Raw genomic sequence first — 15988 nt, 5'->3', positions numbered from 1 at the left:
TTAGAACCTCCAGAGTGGAAGGTGAGCCTTGCTCTTCTCCCCCATGGTTCCTCCAAAATACTACGAAGATTTGGATGTTGTGTGGCTTTATGGCAAAAGTCCACCCCAGATATGATACACATTCCCCTATCTCCACTGCAGTAATCCGTCAGTTACTGAGGACGTCTGTTTTCTTCAGGCACTGGGCTAGATGCTCCATGTGTAGAATCTCTAGTCATTACCACAACCCTGTGAAGTAGATATTTTTACAGTTGAAGAAACTGCTTTTCCCTTGTTCTGAAAAGGCTTCCCTGGAAAGAGTGGGCCAGAGAGGCCTTGTATGGAAGAGTTCTGGTCATTGAGGGAGGAGATTTGGCTCTGCAGTGAACCAGACAAAGGCACAGTCACGCTTACTGGCAGTTTTGGGTTTTTTTTCCCAAATTTATTTATGTATGTATGTATGTATGTATGTACGGCTGCATTGGGTCTTTGTTGCTGTGCGTGGGCGTTTCTCTAGTTGCAGCGAGCGGGAGCTGCTCTTCATTGTGGTGCGCGGGCTTCTCATTGCGGTGGCTTCTCTTGTTGCGAAGCACAGGCTCTAGGCGCACGGGCTTCAGTAGTTGTGGCTCACGGGCTCTAGAGCACAGGCTCAGTAGTTGTGGCGCACGGGCTTAGTTGCTCCGCGGCATGTGGAATCTTCCCGGATCAGGGCTCGAACCCGTGTCTCCTGCATTGGCAGGCGGGTTCTTAACCACTGCACCACCAGGGAAGCCCCTTACTGGCAGTTTTACCCTAGTGAAGTGCTCTCTGTCTATAAAGAGGGGAAAGAAAACATCTACAAGTTGCAAGAATTCCAGAAGTATATTCCAGAGCAAAAGTGTTGTGAGTTAGACGGACAGACACCAAGATAACAGAGGAGTGAGGGGAGAGAGAGAAAGTGCGGGGGACAGAGGGGACAGGATGAGGAGTCGGGGCTTGGGGATCTTGGTAAAATGCAGGTTCCAATTCCAGAGGTTGCAGAAGAAGCCTGAGTTTCTGCATTTCTAGTCCCCACCTCCTGGTTGATGCTTATCTGCTGGTTTGTGGAGCACTTGGGTAGTCAGGTTCTAGGTCACGAATGAAGCTGGACCTCATCACCCTTATTTTCGCTCCCTAGAAACCCTCCCTGCCACCCACGACATGGCACTCCTGAATGTGTTCAGTATTCTGTGTGCTATGTTCGCTCACTGCATAGAGGACAAAGCTTAATCATGGCAGGTGAAGGGGATTCCCCATCGCCTCTGCTTATCCTGTGTAGCTTAACTGGAAACTCCTTCGCCAGTGGAGCCGAGCTCCTGAGTCAGAAAGCGTTGGTGGAATCGTGGCCAAGCCCTGGGTGGAGGGTTTCTGGGGAGGAGAGGTGGGAAACGAGAGGCTCTCGGTGTCACCAGTTCTCACCATTGTTGGATGTTCACATCTCACTGTACAGGAAACAGCTTCATCTGCAGTTTCCTTCATGAGTACAGGGAGATCAAATCACTCCCCGGGTAGAAGGTAGGTAAGAAGGTGACTTGTTTCCCACTGGCAAGAATTTTCACCTGTGGCCGAGATCCAATCCCAGGGTTCCGCACATTTAAGATGCAGTTGAAGAACAACAGATTGAGAGTCGGAAGAGCTATATGTCACTCAGGGCTCCCAAATGACCTTCTCATGTCCTTGGACTAGCAACCCAGCTTCCCTGAGACCAGAGTTTTCATCTGTAAAACAGATTTTCAAATAGCACAAGCTTTCTAACAACCCTACTGTGAAGAACAAGTGAGAAAATAGGAGAGAACTTTGACAAACAAATAAAACATTACACAATTATAAAGGATTATTGAGACAAGGGCTCTAAAGCAGCTTAGCTACCCAATGGCCTGACTATAGAATTATGTCCTAGACTCTAAAATCTTACTAGGTGGGACCTAAATATACCCAAGGAAGGGGCAAAGCAGAGAGAAAGGTGTGTAAGCTGCTCAGGAAATCTGTCGTGTACCATCCTTTTTCACATGGTGTGGTCACTCCTGCCCCCAAGGTTGGACTGCTAATCAGGACAGGGACAGCCAAGGCCAGACTCCAAATTGTGTGCAGGGTGCACTTAGCTTAAAGGTAAAGACATCTACCCACTTTAACAAGGCACATTCAAGTAAGAGGATGGAGTCCAGTTTCTTCCATGTCATTCATACTAAAAATGAAAATACCACCCCCCCAATCCAATGTAAGGAGGGAAAAGAACAAAGAAAGTATTCATGGCCCACTTCTCCCAAAGAGTTACACCCACTCTGGAAGCCTGCCAGCTTCCTACCATTATTCTTTTCCAGCTCCTTGACCTGAATTAACAAACGCCATGGCCTTATTTTGAAGAGATTGGTACACAAGCTCTGGATAGGTTTCTTGACATTTTTGGAAGAAGCAGGGAATAGCTCAGGAACTATGTAGCATACAGAGCAGGAGATCTGGGACGTGGCCGGAGGAGAGCACAGAAGGTAGGCACTGGTTGTAAATTCTCCCTGTGTCTCAGTCCACCCGCTCCCACAATCAAAAGATGTTCCCTATGAAACTGAGGATACTGAATGTGAAGGGTACACCAGCTCAGCTCCAAGGCTAGGAAAAGAAATGCTGAGGAAGTCAAAGAATCAGCTCTGTTTGCCCAAAGAATGACTCTTCCCTTTAGCCACTGGAATCAGCCAAAATGTTATCTTCTAGGAGTCTCTTTCTCCAACACCATTAAGCAAATTAACACCCACCCCAAGACATGTACACACATGGCCTCCCCCGTACCTCTTCCTCTATCTCAGCATTTGGCATCCTATGTTTTGTTTTGTTTCTGTTTTCTCTCTTCCATCACTATAATGCAAGTTCCATGAAAGTCTGATTTCTTTGTTTATTATTATATCCCCACCACCTAGCATGACCTGAAAATAATAGGTGCCCAATAAATATCTCTGAATGAATGATACCCTGGTATCAATGTCCATGAACATTGCCCTCACCTTATTGTTTTAGAATTTTGTGCTTTTTTCTCACTCTTCTTACCTCCTTCAATATTTTCCTTAGCCTATTCTACCATCATCATCATCACCATCATCATCATCATCATTACTGTAACCATCACATAAAATGGTTTGCATTTCTGTTTGTGGAGAATTTGAAGACCAATGGCTGTCCATGGCAAGAGTCTCCTGGCAATTATTCATCGAGAACAAGAGAGACCAGTAATTGCACTTCAGTTAAACATTTCCCAACCTCCTTCAGGCAGGTTGCTTCCTTTGTGAAACCCACTTCTCAGGGTATGTTTCTCTCCAGGGCATTTGCGAAAAGTGACTAGCTTAGTTAGATAAAAGGAAAGTCATAAAATCACTTTCCTGGTGATGTCATAAATCAAAGGCAAACGGTATGCCGATCTTCTAACTCCCTGAATTGCATAGTGATTTCTAAGTGGCAAGAAACACATTTCTCTAGTGTGAGCAATTTTGTCACAGGCAGGAAAATATCTTTGGAAAATGTCTGACATATAGTAAACACTCCACATTTTTGGAACAAATGTGTGGATGAAATCCCCCTGCATGCTTCCTTTCTCCCTCCTATCTTGGTGGCTTGAATATGGGGATTTGTGGTAGAGTTAACTACATGTCCATACTTTTTTTCTCCAAAGCCCAGCTGTCCCTGTGTAGCCTCTGTCTTCCTGTACATAAAACATTCCCTGTGCATCTGGAGACTCAAAGAAAGGACCCCGCCAGTCTGCATGTGAAATTTGCAGCACTCCGCTTCTGCACCTGTGGGCTGTGTGATCTGGAATATATTTGTGTTTCCCGCTCACACTTGGAGCAGTGAGATTTGACCTTTAGAAAGCAGTGGTTGAAAAAAAAAAAAAAAAAAGAAAGCAATGGTTGAGAGCTTGTTCTTAGTTCTTTTAAAATCATGTACACATTGCAAGAGCCGGACACCTCTGCCTACTGAAAGCTGAAGGAATGTGCCTTGAAGCCAAGTCTAGACAGAATTCCAAGGCAGGGGAGTCAGTGGGACAGGGAAATCACCACAGGGTCCATGCCAACTTTCTGTCCTGCAACTTTACCATTTTTGTGTTACTGGATTTGAGCCAATATGGGAGGCCTTTGGTGCCAAGAATGACCATAACAAGTAGGCTGGGGTTTCTACTGGAGGTTAATTTAAATGTTCCACCTTCCTTCAGCTCCTCGTTTAGAGTGCATTTCCTTTCACAAGGCAACCCCAAGATTTTCCAGGCCTCTGGTTTGCTGAGGGAAGGAGAAAGGGGAGGCTAAGCCACGCTCCATCATTTCTTAGTTTATAGCCACCTGTAAGCAATCATCCGACCAATGGGGACTTACAAAAACAACTGAATTAGGAAAATACTAATCCCAACTGTCAATGCGATGAGTCAAGTACAGAATCAAGGTGAAGGACACAGGCACCTAGCTTTCCACCTCATTCTCTGCAGACGCCCCCTCCAGCTTAACCACTCAGGGCTGCACCATCCTGAGCTGCACAGCTGGTACCCCATTAAAAGCTGGCACCCCTAACCCTCATGTGGTTCATAGCCTTTATCTTAGACTGCCCGTCTCCACCCATTTCAAAATCCATGTCCTGAAAGCAACATTCTCCCGGCGCCTGCCTTTTTTTATTTAGAGTCTACTCTCTCCCACTCAAGCCACACATCCAATCAGTCCTTAAGTTCTGATGATTTGCCTCTGCTCATTCACACCAACCTTCACCACAATGGCACTGGTCCAGTCCTGGTCCCACCATCTCTCACCTGGCCCTTGCTTTGTCCACTTCCTGGGCATCCCTAACTTGCTTCACTGACATTCACTTCTCAAGGATTGCGTAAGGTTGTATGTTCTAGAAGTTCTACTCACATGCATCACTTGGGACCAAATATCCTTTCTCACTCTGCTCATAACTTCCCATGTAATTTTGAAATTATTTGATGATATCTCCTCCTTAAACTCTCAGCTCCTAGACAGTAGGATTGTACCTACAATGCCTGGCCCAATATCTGGAACACAGTAGGTCCTCAAGAGATCTTTGTTGGACAGAAATGATTATCTTCACTTTCCCCCTAAACCAGTATTCTTGGCATTGATCCCTTGACTTGCTTTATTCCCTGCCTTGACAATGGTGCAGACCGCCCTTCCGGTGATGCTGCCCTTGGTGTCTTGGTGAATGACCACTTCAATCCTGACTCCTAGGGGACCTCTCAGTTGTCCTGGGATCCAGCCCTGGGCTCTCAGTAGCCCTTCTGCAGTTCTAAGACACTTTTTCAATGAGGATCTAATTCCCAAATGACTTTGAAACTAGGACTAGTGAGTTGAGTAGATAATCACTTTAAATTAAAAAGTCATCCCAGAATAAAGACAGAGAAACGTAGGGTTACGTGGAAGAGGTCACAGCTGTAGAGCATCCCATTGATACAAAGGGCTGGGGTGTTAGTAGTCCTAGTACTCAGTTGGTATGAAATCAGTGTTTTTGGTTTGTTTTTCTTTCTCCCCCTGTGCCATACAGTAGGTCCTTATTGGTGATCTATTTTACATAGTGTATACATGTCAATCCCAATCTCCCAATTTACCACCCCCCTTTCCCTCTTGGTAACCACAAGTTTGTTTTCCACATCTGTGACTCTTTTTCTGTTTTGGGGCATATATCTGGAGAAAACCATAATTTAAAAAAATGTTCTTTGCAGCACTATTTACAGTAGCCAGAACATGGAAGCAACCTAAACATCCATTGACAGAGGAGTGGATAAAGAAGATGTGGTGTATGTATACAATGGAATATTACTCAGCCATAAAAAAGAGCAAAATAGTGCCATTTGCAGCAACACGTACAGACCTAGAGATTGTCATACTGAGTGAAATAAGTCAGAGAAAGAGAGAAAAGACAAGTATCATGTGATATCACTTATGTGTGGAATCTAAAAGAATGGTACAAATGAACTTATTTACAAAACAGAAATCAGTGTTTTTTCTGAATTCTGGCTGCATATCAGCATAGCTTAGGAGGCTTTTAGAAAAGTTGATGCCCAGGTACAATCCCGAAGACTCTGATTTAATCAGTCTGGGTAGAGCCTGAGTGTTGGGATCTTCTAGAACGCCCCCTGGTTTTTTGAGCATCCACGATTGAGATGGGATGGTCTACAAAGAGCTTCTTCCCATCAGGTTCTCCAGCCAGAGCAAGTCCGGTTCATTGTGGACTTCACAAAAGCTCAGGTGATCTCTCTTTAGCACAGCTTCAAATGATGCTTCAGCTTGAAATTTCACTGAGAGGAATTCATTGAAAAGAAAAGAAAAAGACTACAAAAGGATCACATTTATGTTTTTGTAACAGTTAATCTAATCACTGATGGGCACTGGCACACGTAAATATAAACCCAATGTGAATATGACAATTACGTGCATACCTCCTGAGAATGCGGGGTGACAGGCATTGCTGTGCTGTGACCTGCTGAAGTGACACACGTTTAACTTGGTCTCATATTCATTAAGGTAGGTTGGAGGACATCTTCTAGGGTGAGGGAGCTCCTTGAAAGACACAAGGCACTCTCAGATTGCTCACAGCTCACCCTTCCTTCCTTCCTCCTCCCTCACTCTCCCTCTCTCCTTCCCTCTCTCTCTCTGTTTCTCTTTCTCCTCCCTTCCTTCCTTCCTTCCCTTCTTTCTTTCTTCCTTTCTTCTTTCTCTTCTTTCTGTTTTCCTGAAACAAGATGAACATCACTAAGGACATTATAAGTATGTCAACACTGGACACTATAGCTTAAGCTTAAAAACAGTTTTTTGGTTGCTGTTTTTCAGCTATTTCATGCCTGCTGCATTGCAGTTACAAGTTCAAAAATTCTGTGTTTACATTCCTTTTGGTCCTGGAAGAATATCTACCTTGAGAAGGAAGTAGCCTAGCAGAGGTTAAGCGAAGGTGTTTGATACTCACTTTATATTCACCTAGGAGACAGTAGATTACATGACTTAGTGATGGCAAAGCAATTAGAATAGTGTCTTGCATCCAGTGAGCTTTAGATAAGTGTCTATTAAACAAAAACAAAATAAGTGTAGTGGAAAGCCGCTATTTTTGCTTTTCTGTGTCCATTTGGGTTTCATTTGGCCTTCCCCAATCAGTGAAATTCAAGTGGGACCAGAAATCCCGAAGCCCCTTCCCCAATCTTTTCTGCAGAGAGCAAGGCTTCCAGGAACAGGATTATAGCATGACCTTCATGGGGGCCTTTCCAGAATATTTGCCTTCAGTGACCCCTTCCTCCACAAAAAATATTAAAAATTACATTTTATGACTGCTTTAGTATAAAGGTGAATATATTACAAGTTGTATTCAGTATTATATATTCATTATTATTATATTATGTTTTTCTTATGATTATAAAGAACGTAAAACATTTTTGAGGGCTCCTAAAAGTATCATGGACCCTCGGCAATGTGCCTCTTGTCCCCTAGTCTCATACTAAAGGCCTTTATTTGCCAGTTCTTTTCCTCTCCAGGACAAGATGGGAGGGTTTTGTTTTGTTTTGTTTTTGAGGTTTGGGAGAAGGCAGATTTCATAGAGAAATTATAAGTCAAATTCAAAGCAATTCAACAAGTTCTTATTAAGTATCACTATGTTTGTGAGTGCCTGTGTATCTCTCATTACACTTCTCACATTCACACACACACACACACACACACACACACGCACGTAGACAATCTGGTTGATAGGTCCATAATTTATCCACATCCCAAACGTTTTCCTATGAAGAGCCAGACATTCAATGTAATTCTAGTCCCATGCTATATAATTATAGTTCTTCAACTGTAAGCAACTAAGACTCTCGCTAACTTAGGTTAAGAAAGGAATTTGATGGAAAGTTACTGGAGAACTCTCAGAATTAAGGAAAAGCCTCATGTCATTTTTCTTAAAGATACTCTGCTCTATTGTGTTTTGAAAACCAGAGTGAGAAATTTGGGCTAAGTTACAGTGTGAAAGGAAGCCATCGGATGGATTTAAAGGAGAGAAGTGACGAAGTGATCTGATTTATATTTTCAGATAATGTCTGTAGCTGCTGCGTGGCTAGTAGATTGTAAATGTGTGGGATGAGATCAGGGTAAGTTAGGAGACACACTTCGGCCGCCATGTAAGGAATGATTGGGTTTTGCAAGTGGGAGATGTCCATGTAGAGAGCCATGGACAGAAGCAGAGCATGTTTTTAAGGCTGAGAAAGGAAAAGAAGCATCAAAGTCTCCTTCTAGAGGTTCCTAGGCTTTTGACATGACAAACTGGTCAACAGTCATGCTGCTTACTGACAAAAAAGACCAAAAATCAAACGATTAAAAAAAAAAAAAAAACAGGACAAGGACGATGTTTGAGGATGGTATCAAAATTACTGTTGTGGCAGTTTGAGGTACCAGTATATTTCCAATGGAAAGGACAAGTCAGGAGGAGGTATCTGAATCTGCAGTTTCAAGGAAAGGCCAGGGCTGGGAAGATGTTGTTTCAGCTTTTATGAAAGCGATATTTAAGGTGATGGGTCTGGATGAATTTCCTAAGTTCAAGATACAGATAGAGAGTAGAAGAGGGCTAGGACGGAGCTCTCAGGTGAGCCCATCCACACGTGAAGGTTACTCTGAGAAGGTGGGTGAGTGGGGAGTGAAAGCAAGAGAGCAAGCTTCGTGTCCCAGCAACTCAGGGAAGATGCATTAAATCCTGCTGAGAGGTAAAGCCAGGAGAGAGAGGCCGCCAATGGATTTGGTGGCATAGAGGTCATGGGTGACCTTGACCAAGGCAGACTGATGGGTTTGGTGGAAATAGAGGTCTTATTAGGATGAATTGTTTTTTATCCTCATTCTATCTAGAACAATGGGGAGGAGAAAATGGGAGTTAACTGGAAGGGGTGTAGCCTCAAGGCAGGATTCTTTTAAGATTGCATGTTTTATGCTGATGGCAGTGATCCAGGAGAAAGGGAAATTGTGAGGATTTAGCAAACACAGGAGCCAAGTCTTTGAAAAGACTAGAGGACATGAGATCCAGGTGTGTGTGACTGGAGCCGTTAGCATTTGATGGGAATGGGGACTTCATCCCTTATCAAAGACAGAGGGTGGAGAACAGGTAGGTCAGCAGATATGGCTGGGGAGAAATGAAAAAGCTCCTAGCTAATCGTTTCCTCAATAATGAGGCAAGTTCATCAGCTGAGTGTGGAAGTGGTCATGATGTAAATGGTATGAGGATAGAGGGGTGGGAAATAGTTGTTTGGGGGAATTTGAAAATGAACGTGGCAAGGAAATACATGTAGGATGGTCCGGCGCTGTTGAGTGTCCATTTGAGATTTATGGACATGAGATGTATGAGGCCAGTCATTATACTGGGGCTTTTGTCCAGCAATGTTTAGTTGCACTGAGGCAGTAGCTGTGGCTGCTATTATTAATAATAGTACTAGCTGGTATATATTGAATGCTTACTATGTGTCAGACACTTTTTAAAACACTTTACAAGTGCTTACTTTATGCGATATGTACTATTACTATATCGCTGTTACTATAGGTACAGAGAAGTTAAGTAATTTGTTCAAGGTCACACAGCAAGTAGGAGCTGGAGCCCATTACAGATCCAAGCAATTAGACTCAAAAGACCACATAATTCACACCTCATAATATCATTATTAGGAAAAACAAGGCAGTGTTAATGTAAAGCATCTAGCACAGTCCTCTGCCCATAGGAAATTTTAGGTAATATGAACAGCCGCCATTTCAAGAATAATATCATCTACTCCATAGAATTTTTGTGAAGTTTTAAAAAGCTGAAATATGTGAATTCTGAGCCTGGTACCTGGAACGTATAAATGCTGGTGCACATCTGCTCTGTCCACGCCCCACTAACCCAGGTGATAATCTGATCTCCAAATCCTTAGTCATTTAACTGCTGAGACTGTGTTGCCCTGTGAGGCCACTAAGTGGCGCCACCAAAGAACAAGACTGTTTAATTTACCTTCAGATCCTTAAGATACAGGTGGGCCAGTGGAAGTTAGACCTTGACAACCAAAAGAAGAGTTGTCATAAATAAATAAATAGATGGCTAGAGAGAGGGATAGAGTTGCATTTCAATCATGTGCTGGGGCAAGCAAATAAAACAAAGAGTATGTGTATCCACAGAGACTGTTATGGGATAGGCAGGCAACAAGGACCAGTGCACATTTCTTGGGCTTGCAAGCTAAATAATGAGACAGCAATCTTGCCTACTCTCTCAAAGCCAAGCTATACTACAAAACCGACAGATCCATGGGTCAGACAACATTTCAAACGGTGGCTCAGACACATACGTATTTCCTTTGCATACCACCAGCACAGGTAACTGACACACAGAGCTGTAACTCAGGAAGGTCTGTGCTCCTGCTATTTCTCTAGCTGCCACCTCCATCCAAGGTCAACAAATGAAAATACCTAGTGTTCCAAGGAACGTTGCCTCATCAGGACTCTATTCCGGGCATCCCCCTTTGTGCAGCACCTACATTCCAGTCGTTGTTCTCTGAATGGAGACAGTCAGCCGCAGAAACAGCCCTGCATACTTTTCCTCTTTATTTCTCTCTAAGCAGTGATGTAATGAGATTGAAATCTCTGCCTGTTTACTGTATCATCACCAATAGCTCAATGACTTTATGGTATTCTGGAAAAGGCATAGATACAATTAAAATATGAGTAAAACAAATAGCTAACCGCCCCCCTCCCCCCACCCTGCCACATTATCATGGCCTGGAGGTATATATTCCAAGTTCACCCTCCCCCCATCCCTGGCCATCTCCATGCCTTTCTACTGTTTCCTGGATCACCCCACTAGGGCCATATGTATCTGCTTGTAGCCAGTGCAACTGAGCTCCCCAAACACAGATTCCCATGAAAACTGAACAAAAGAGGAGGGAGAGGGAGAGCATGTTAAATGTCTCATTAGGCCTTCTGTCTGATTCTCATTAGATCCGCTGACTGCTTCTCATTAGGCCCATTGCCTCAACTTCTTTCAGGCCCTGAATATGTAGGCCAGTGCTTATTGTCATGGCTGGTCGAGAAGATCCATTTCATTTATTCATAAATTGAATGTGGCCTCTGAAAAGTCCCAGGCAATTTCTTTTGGGCAAATTTAAGACAGCCTTACTGTTGTTAGTTGCTATTTTTTCGAGCAATCCAAAGCAGGGGAGGCAGAAGAAATAATTTAAAAGACCCAGCACGAAAACTTCCAACCCTGCTGCAGAACTGGGGCATGGGGAGGTAATTGTTGCAGCCAAGAGGCCGGCCTGATGTGCAGACATCAGTAACGGGTGACATCGTGGGCAAAGTCACAAATACCACTGGGTTCAGAAAGTAACCGTTGCGGACATAACCAGAGGCCCAGAGGGCAGGGTACGGAAGAGGAGAGCTGTCAGGGCACATCAGTGAGCTACAAGTTCTGTCTTCTCTGCCCTCTGGGAACATTTGTCCAGTGTGTTCAATTAAGAGGCAGATAATAACACAGAAAAGTCACCATGCAGTTGCATATTCTACAAGTTACGTGTGTAGTGCATTGCCCTTGTGAAAAGAAATCACCTCTATCTCAGTGTTCCTCTGAATATAAAACAAGTGCCTGATCCCTTCCACTGGGAAGAAAACTCCCAAGATACGGCAGATCGGGAATGGAACTTACGGATGACATGATGTGGGTGACATCAGTGGACGTGGCCCTGATGGTCACATAAAATACATGTCTCCAGTGGGAGAAAACAGGTATTGATGAGCGTTTGCTCCAAAAGTGGTAAACAAATGCCTACTTTCTCTATTCTCTCTTTGCTCTTGTTTTCTGTCTTGATGTTTGAATTTCTCATTCAGCGAACATGATGTGATCCCAAGATGGTTTTGAGAGTCATCTGGTGCCTCAAGTCAGAGAAGTGATACTCCCAAGGAATTACTTTTTTTTTTTTTTAATTTATTGGAGTATAGTTGATTTATAATGTTGTGTTAGTTTCAGGTGTACAGCAAAGTGAATCAGTTATACATATACATATATCCACTCTTTTTTTTAGATTCTTTCCCCATATTGGTAATTAAAGAGTATTGAGTAGAGTTCCCTGTGCTATACAGTATATCCTTATTATTTATCTATTTTATATATAGTAGTGTGTTTATGTCAATCCCAATCTCCCAATTTATCCCTCCCCTCCTTACCCCCTGCTGACCATAAATTTGTTTTCTGTATCTGTGACTCTATTTCTGTTTTGTAGATAAGTTCATTTGTACCCTTATGTTAGCCAAGGAATTACTTTTTTTTTTTTTCCTGGACAGTCAAGTTCAAAGGAAAATCAAATGCTTTCCCATCAACTGAAATCAAATACTTCCCCCTCAACTGAATGTATGATCTGGGTTTGTTAGAGGCCTTTAGAGGAAAGTCAGACTGCCCAAGAGAGACATTTGTGAAATTACTTGTCACCCTAAGATTGGACACCTTCTCCCTGCCCCGGGCCCCGACGCAGAGGGCAGAGAATAGGTGCCCCCATATGAAACCTTTTCCTGCTCAGGAAGTGAGGCGGGTATTCCCTAAGGAGGGAGGAGGGGGATGAGTCAGAGAAGAAGCAGCGGGTGTGGTTCCTTCCAGACATGCTGCAGCTGCTTCGTAAGCCGGAAAGACATGGTCACTTCTCCTTTGTGGGTTTTGCCTGAATTTGCAATGTCCCATTTTTGAGATAAAACTGGAATCCTGTTTTTATCCTGTGCTATACGAAGAATTTCTGTCTCGGGACATGGCCATATCAATGAAGTTGCATAGTTTTAAGGTTAGTTATTGCCTTTGTATCAGGGTATGTGGTCAGTCGTAGAAGGACCTACATCGAATTTAAAGAATAGAACTTTCTGGTATGAAAGGGCATGGTCATGCCAAAGATGCTTCTTTGGAAGTTTTTATTTCCTTTTTTTTTTTTAATTTTTCCTCCACCTTCAACATTGACTTCTAAGCGTGTTTCAGCATCCTTGGTGAGCCGCCCTCATGCTGCTCTAAGCACTCTCACTTTGGAGGACTCGACCTCTGAGCATTTCAGGAAATCTGTATCCCAGACTGTGCTCATTCACAAACCTTCACCAACAAAAACTGTTTTTCTCCCAATTGGCTCAGGGAGTTCACTGTTTCATGAAGCCCTTCTAAGATGGCAGGTCTCTGTGCTTTAATATCTGAAAGAGAGATTCTTATTGGTACCTGTGGGCCATGATTTTGGGGATGACATAAAAATTTTGGCTCCAAAGCTCTTTAGCAAAAAGCCCAGTTCAGAGACAGGCTAGAACAATGGGCTGAAAATGATCTTGGCCTTTCAAGTGCTTTATCCTGTCCAAAGTTCCAGTGTGAGAACCTGATCTCCCAGAAAGTATTTCTTTTATTTGCCAACCACAGAGAATCACTGACAAAACTAATTAAAGAATTTGAACCTCATTCTGTCTTTTGTTAGCTGACCCTCAACCAGGGGCTGGACTTGAAACAAAGACGGTCTGAGCCAACAAGATATAGAATGTGAGGCTCTCAACCAGGGTAAAGAGGGCTGCGTGCGCTCATTCGCTTAGAAAGAGCTACTTGAGCACAAAATACCTGGCCTTTTTTTTCCCCCCTTTTTTACAATGGAAAACGCGTTGGGTTGCCATCAGAAATAATGAAGTTTGAAGTTCCTGAAAGTTATTCATTTATTGGACTCGACTTTCCACCCTTTTCTTGAATTCCAGGAGCCAGGTCAAGACACTGAGCTCTCATGGAAAATTAAGCAGTTTTGCAAAGGTGCTTAAAGAAATATGCTTGTTTCAGGTTTCAGACTCTCAAGGGGATGATGGTCGTTGACTCCAGGCTTAAGACAACGATAAAGACTTCCAGGTAGGAATGGACTTAGGTAGAACCTGACCAGTCTACCTGAAAAGCCTCCTGCCCCCAAATACCTGGTCTTATCCTGGATATTCACCCTTCTTGCTTTTTTTTTTTTTTTTTCCCCCTACATTTTAAGATTGCACAGTTTGGCAGTCATAGTTATGATCACATGGAATGGCATTTATTGACTGAATATCTTGGCTGATTTAAGAATGACTATTCTAAGATTGTGGAATGATTTCTGAAAGTTACATAATCATCCACTGAAGTGAAGGGATCCATTATAACATGCATCTTCATTAGTTTGTTAGACAACTGACATAAACTCAAAGAAGAGGGGCCTCAGGGAGGCTCCTGGAAAAAAAAATATTATTTTATTGATCTGGAAAAATATTAGAATTAGAGATTCATATTTTATTTTTAAAATTAAAGAATAGAAACACAAATACGATTTCATTCTCAAACATTTTTTTTTTTCCGTTTTAACTTTGGTAACAATAAAACAAAGATTTTCGCACAGAGTCATCAGACAGAAATAAAGGGTGGGTCTCGTGTCTCAAGTTGTCTGCTAACCCGACTTACTGTTAACCTACCGATCAGTCTGCATGGTCTGGTTTGATCAGTGGAGACTGTTCTCACTGAAAAGACTTTTCTGAAAGCATTTTACATCAAGTCAAGGCCTCCTTAATCCAGAATAAAGCTAAGTATATACAAGAGTGACTAAATGTAAACAAAAGGTCAACTCAAGCATGAGCTCAGAATGGGGGCTCATGCGCTTCTCTCTGAGTCTGGCTGTAGCATCATTTCTGCTTTGTGCATGCCTTAGGATATCACCCAGGAGACCGGATGCAGTGCTGTGGCTTGTCTTCTAAGCCCCTCACTCTGGAGACCTAGCCTTCAATGCCAGATAGATTCTCTTGCAAATGACCAAATACTTGACTTTGAACTTTTAAGGAAAGATTTAATATGGGGTGATCAATGAGTGAAAGTGCATTATGCAATCCCAGAAGTATGCAAAAAGTCAGGAAAAGAAAAGGGAAATTAACATTCTTGGATTATTTGACCATGAGAGCATGAAAATTGCTTTCAATAAAGCCTTCTATGACAATGGGGTCTTGAAGGAATTGCCACTGAGATCCAAAGAAAAATGAAATAGCCGTATGTATTTTTTTTTTTAAATCTCTGTGTTCAATTGTGCTATGTAGAAGCCACTATTTTCTCCTCCCTTAACAAAATCTTGGGTGTATTCCATAACTTCCTGGTCACATTTGGTAATTAAAACTTAGTGTGGCTTAATTTAAACCCTTAATTGCATATCCAATTTACAGCTAGAGCTGCGACTCTGACTGTTTAGAAGGAGGATGGGGGGCAAGATCTGGCTCTGGATCAATGCTGTCCTCTTCTTCCTCTAGACCTAGATACTTGGGAGCCTGACGCAGGGCTAGGGAACTCAAGAATCCTTCCTTAAATGTCCACTCACTCTCGGGAGGGAGGCACCTCTGGACATTGTTCTGATTCTTCCTGGTTCCACCTACTACTAGTGGTTTCCCCACAGGTGGAGTATGTGGGTTTTTAAGCTTCCCCCCACCCTCCCCAATTCAGCCATGTCTGCCATTAGCCCTCCATCCCGGGTCTTGACTTGGTGGCTATTGAAGGAATCCCATGGCTCCTGTACCCAGCACCTCCACTAATATCTGGGCTCCCTCAGGTGGAGCCAATGAAAGGCGGGGGTCCTCTTTCACATCATCCAAGAATGGAAGAAAACTAGGTGGGCTGGGGATCATCCTGCCCTTCCCAGGTATTTCCACCACAGTTCCTCCAAGTTCTGATACTCATGCCTTCAGAAATTTCTAGGCTGAAAGAAGGTCAGGGACTTCCCTGGCAGTCCAGTGGTTAGGACTTCACCTTCCAATGTAGTGGGCCATTGCTGGTTGAATCCCTGGTCAGGGAGCTGGGATCCCACATGCCTGGCAGCCAAGAAGCCAAAACATAAAGCAGAAACAATATTGTAACAAATTCAATAAACACTTAAAAAAAAATGGTCCACATCAAAAAAATCTTTAAAAATATTTTAAAAAGAGGGTCACAGATTGCATATTCCTACATGCTTTGCCACCCCTCAGGGCTACACATCAAGTTC

The 15988-nt window shown here is 43.1% G+C and overlaps 2 protein-coding genes and 1 long non-coding RNA gene across 8 annotated transcripts in view; 1 reads left to right on the top strand and 2 right to left on the bottom strand.

Annotated features, from left to right (window-relative positions):
- The window catches only part of LOC309666315, a 667877-nt gene that overhangs the window by 452158 nt on the left and 199731 nt on the right, over positions 1-15988 (bottom strand). The gene's annotated exons all lie outside the window — the stretch shown is intronic.
- The window catches only part of LOC309666280 (uncharacterized protein), an 85757-nt gene that overhangs the window by 8507 nt on the left and 61262 nt on the right, over positions 1-15988 (bottom strand). The window contains exon 7 of one of the 2 annotated variants that reach the window (XR_014266976.1): positions 13865-15815. The exons of the other annotated variant lie outside the window; for it this stretch is intronic. The gene's annotated coding sequence lies outside the window, so the exon portion shown is untranslated. Of the gene's footprint in view, positions 1-13864; positions 15816-15988 lie in introns of those variants that run through there. 2 annotated transcript variants of the gene reach the window in all.
- SUGCT (succinyl-CoA:glutarate-CoA transferase) overlaps positions 1-15988 on the top strand; it is a 789655-nt gene that overhangs the window by 765243 nt on the left and 8424 nt on the right. For 4 of the 5 annotated variants that reach the window (XM_082473570.1, XM_082473569.1, XM_082473565.1 and 1 more), the window contains one exon: positions 13792-13857. In XM_082473570.1, coding sequence (XP_082329696.1) covers positions 13792-13824 — 33 coding nt within the window. In that variant the 3' untranslated portion in view covers positions 13825-13857. The other variant, XM_082473559.1, reaches the window with a different exon arrangement.

This window comes from Balaenoptera physalus (assembly GCF_965194825.1).
Source record: "Balaenoptera physalus genome assembly, chromosome: 8".
NCBI classification, from domain to species: domain Eukaryota; kingdom Metazoa; phylum Chordata; class Mammalia; order Artiodactyla; family Balaenopteridae; genus Balaenoptera; species Balaenoptera physalus.
This window is presented reverse-complemented; position numbering and strand designations above follow the sequence as displayed.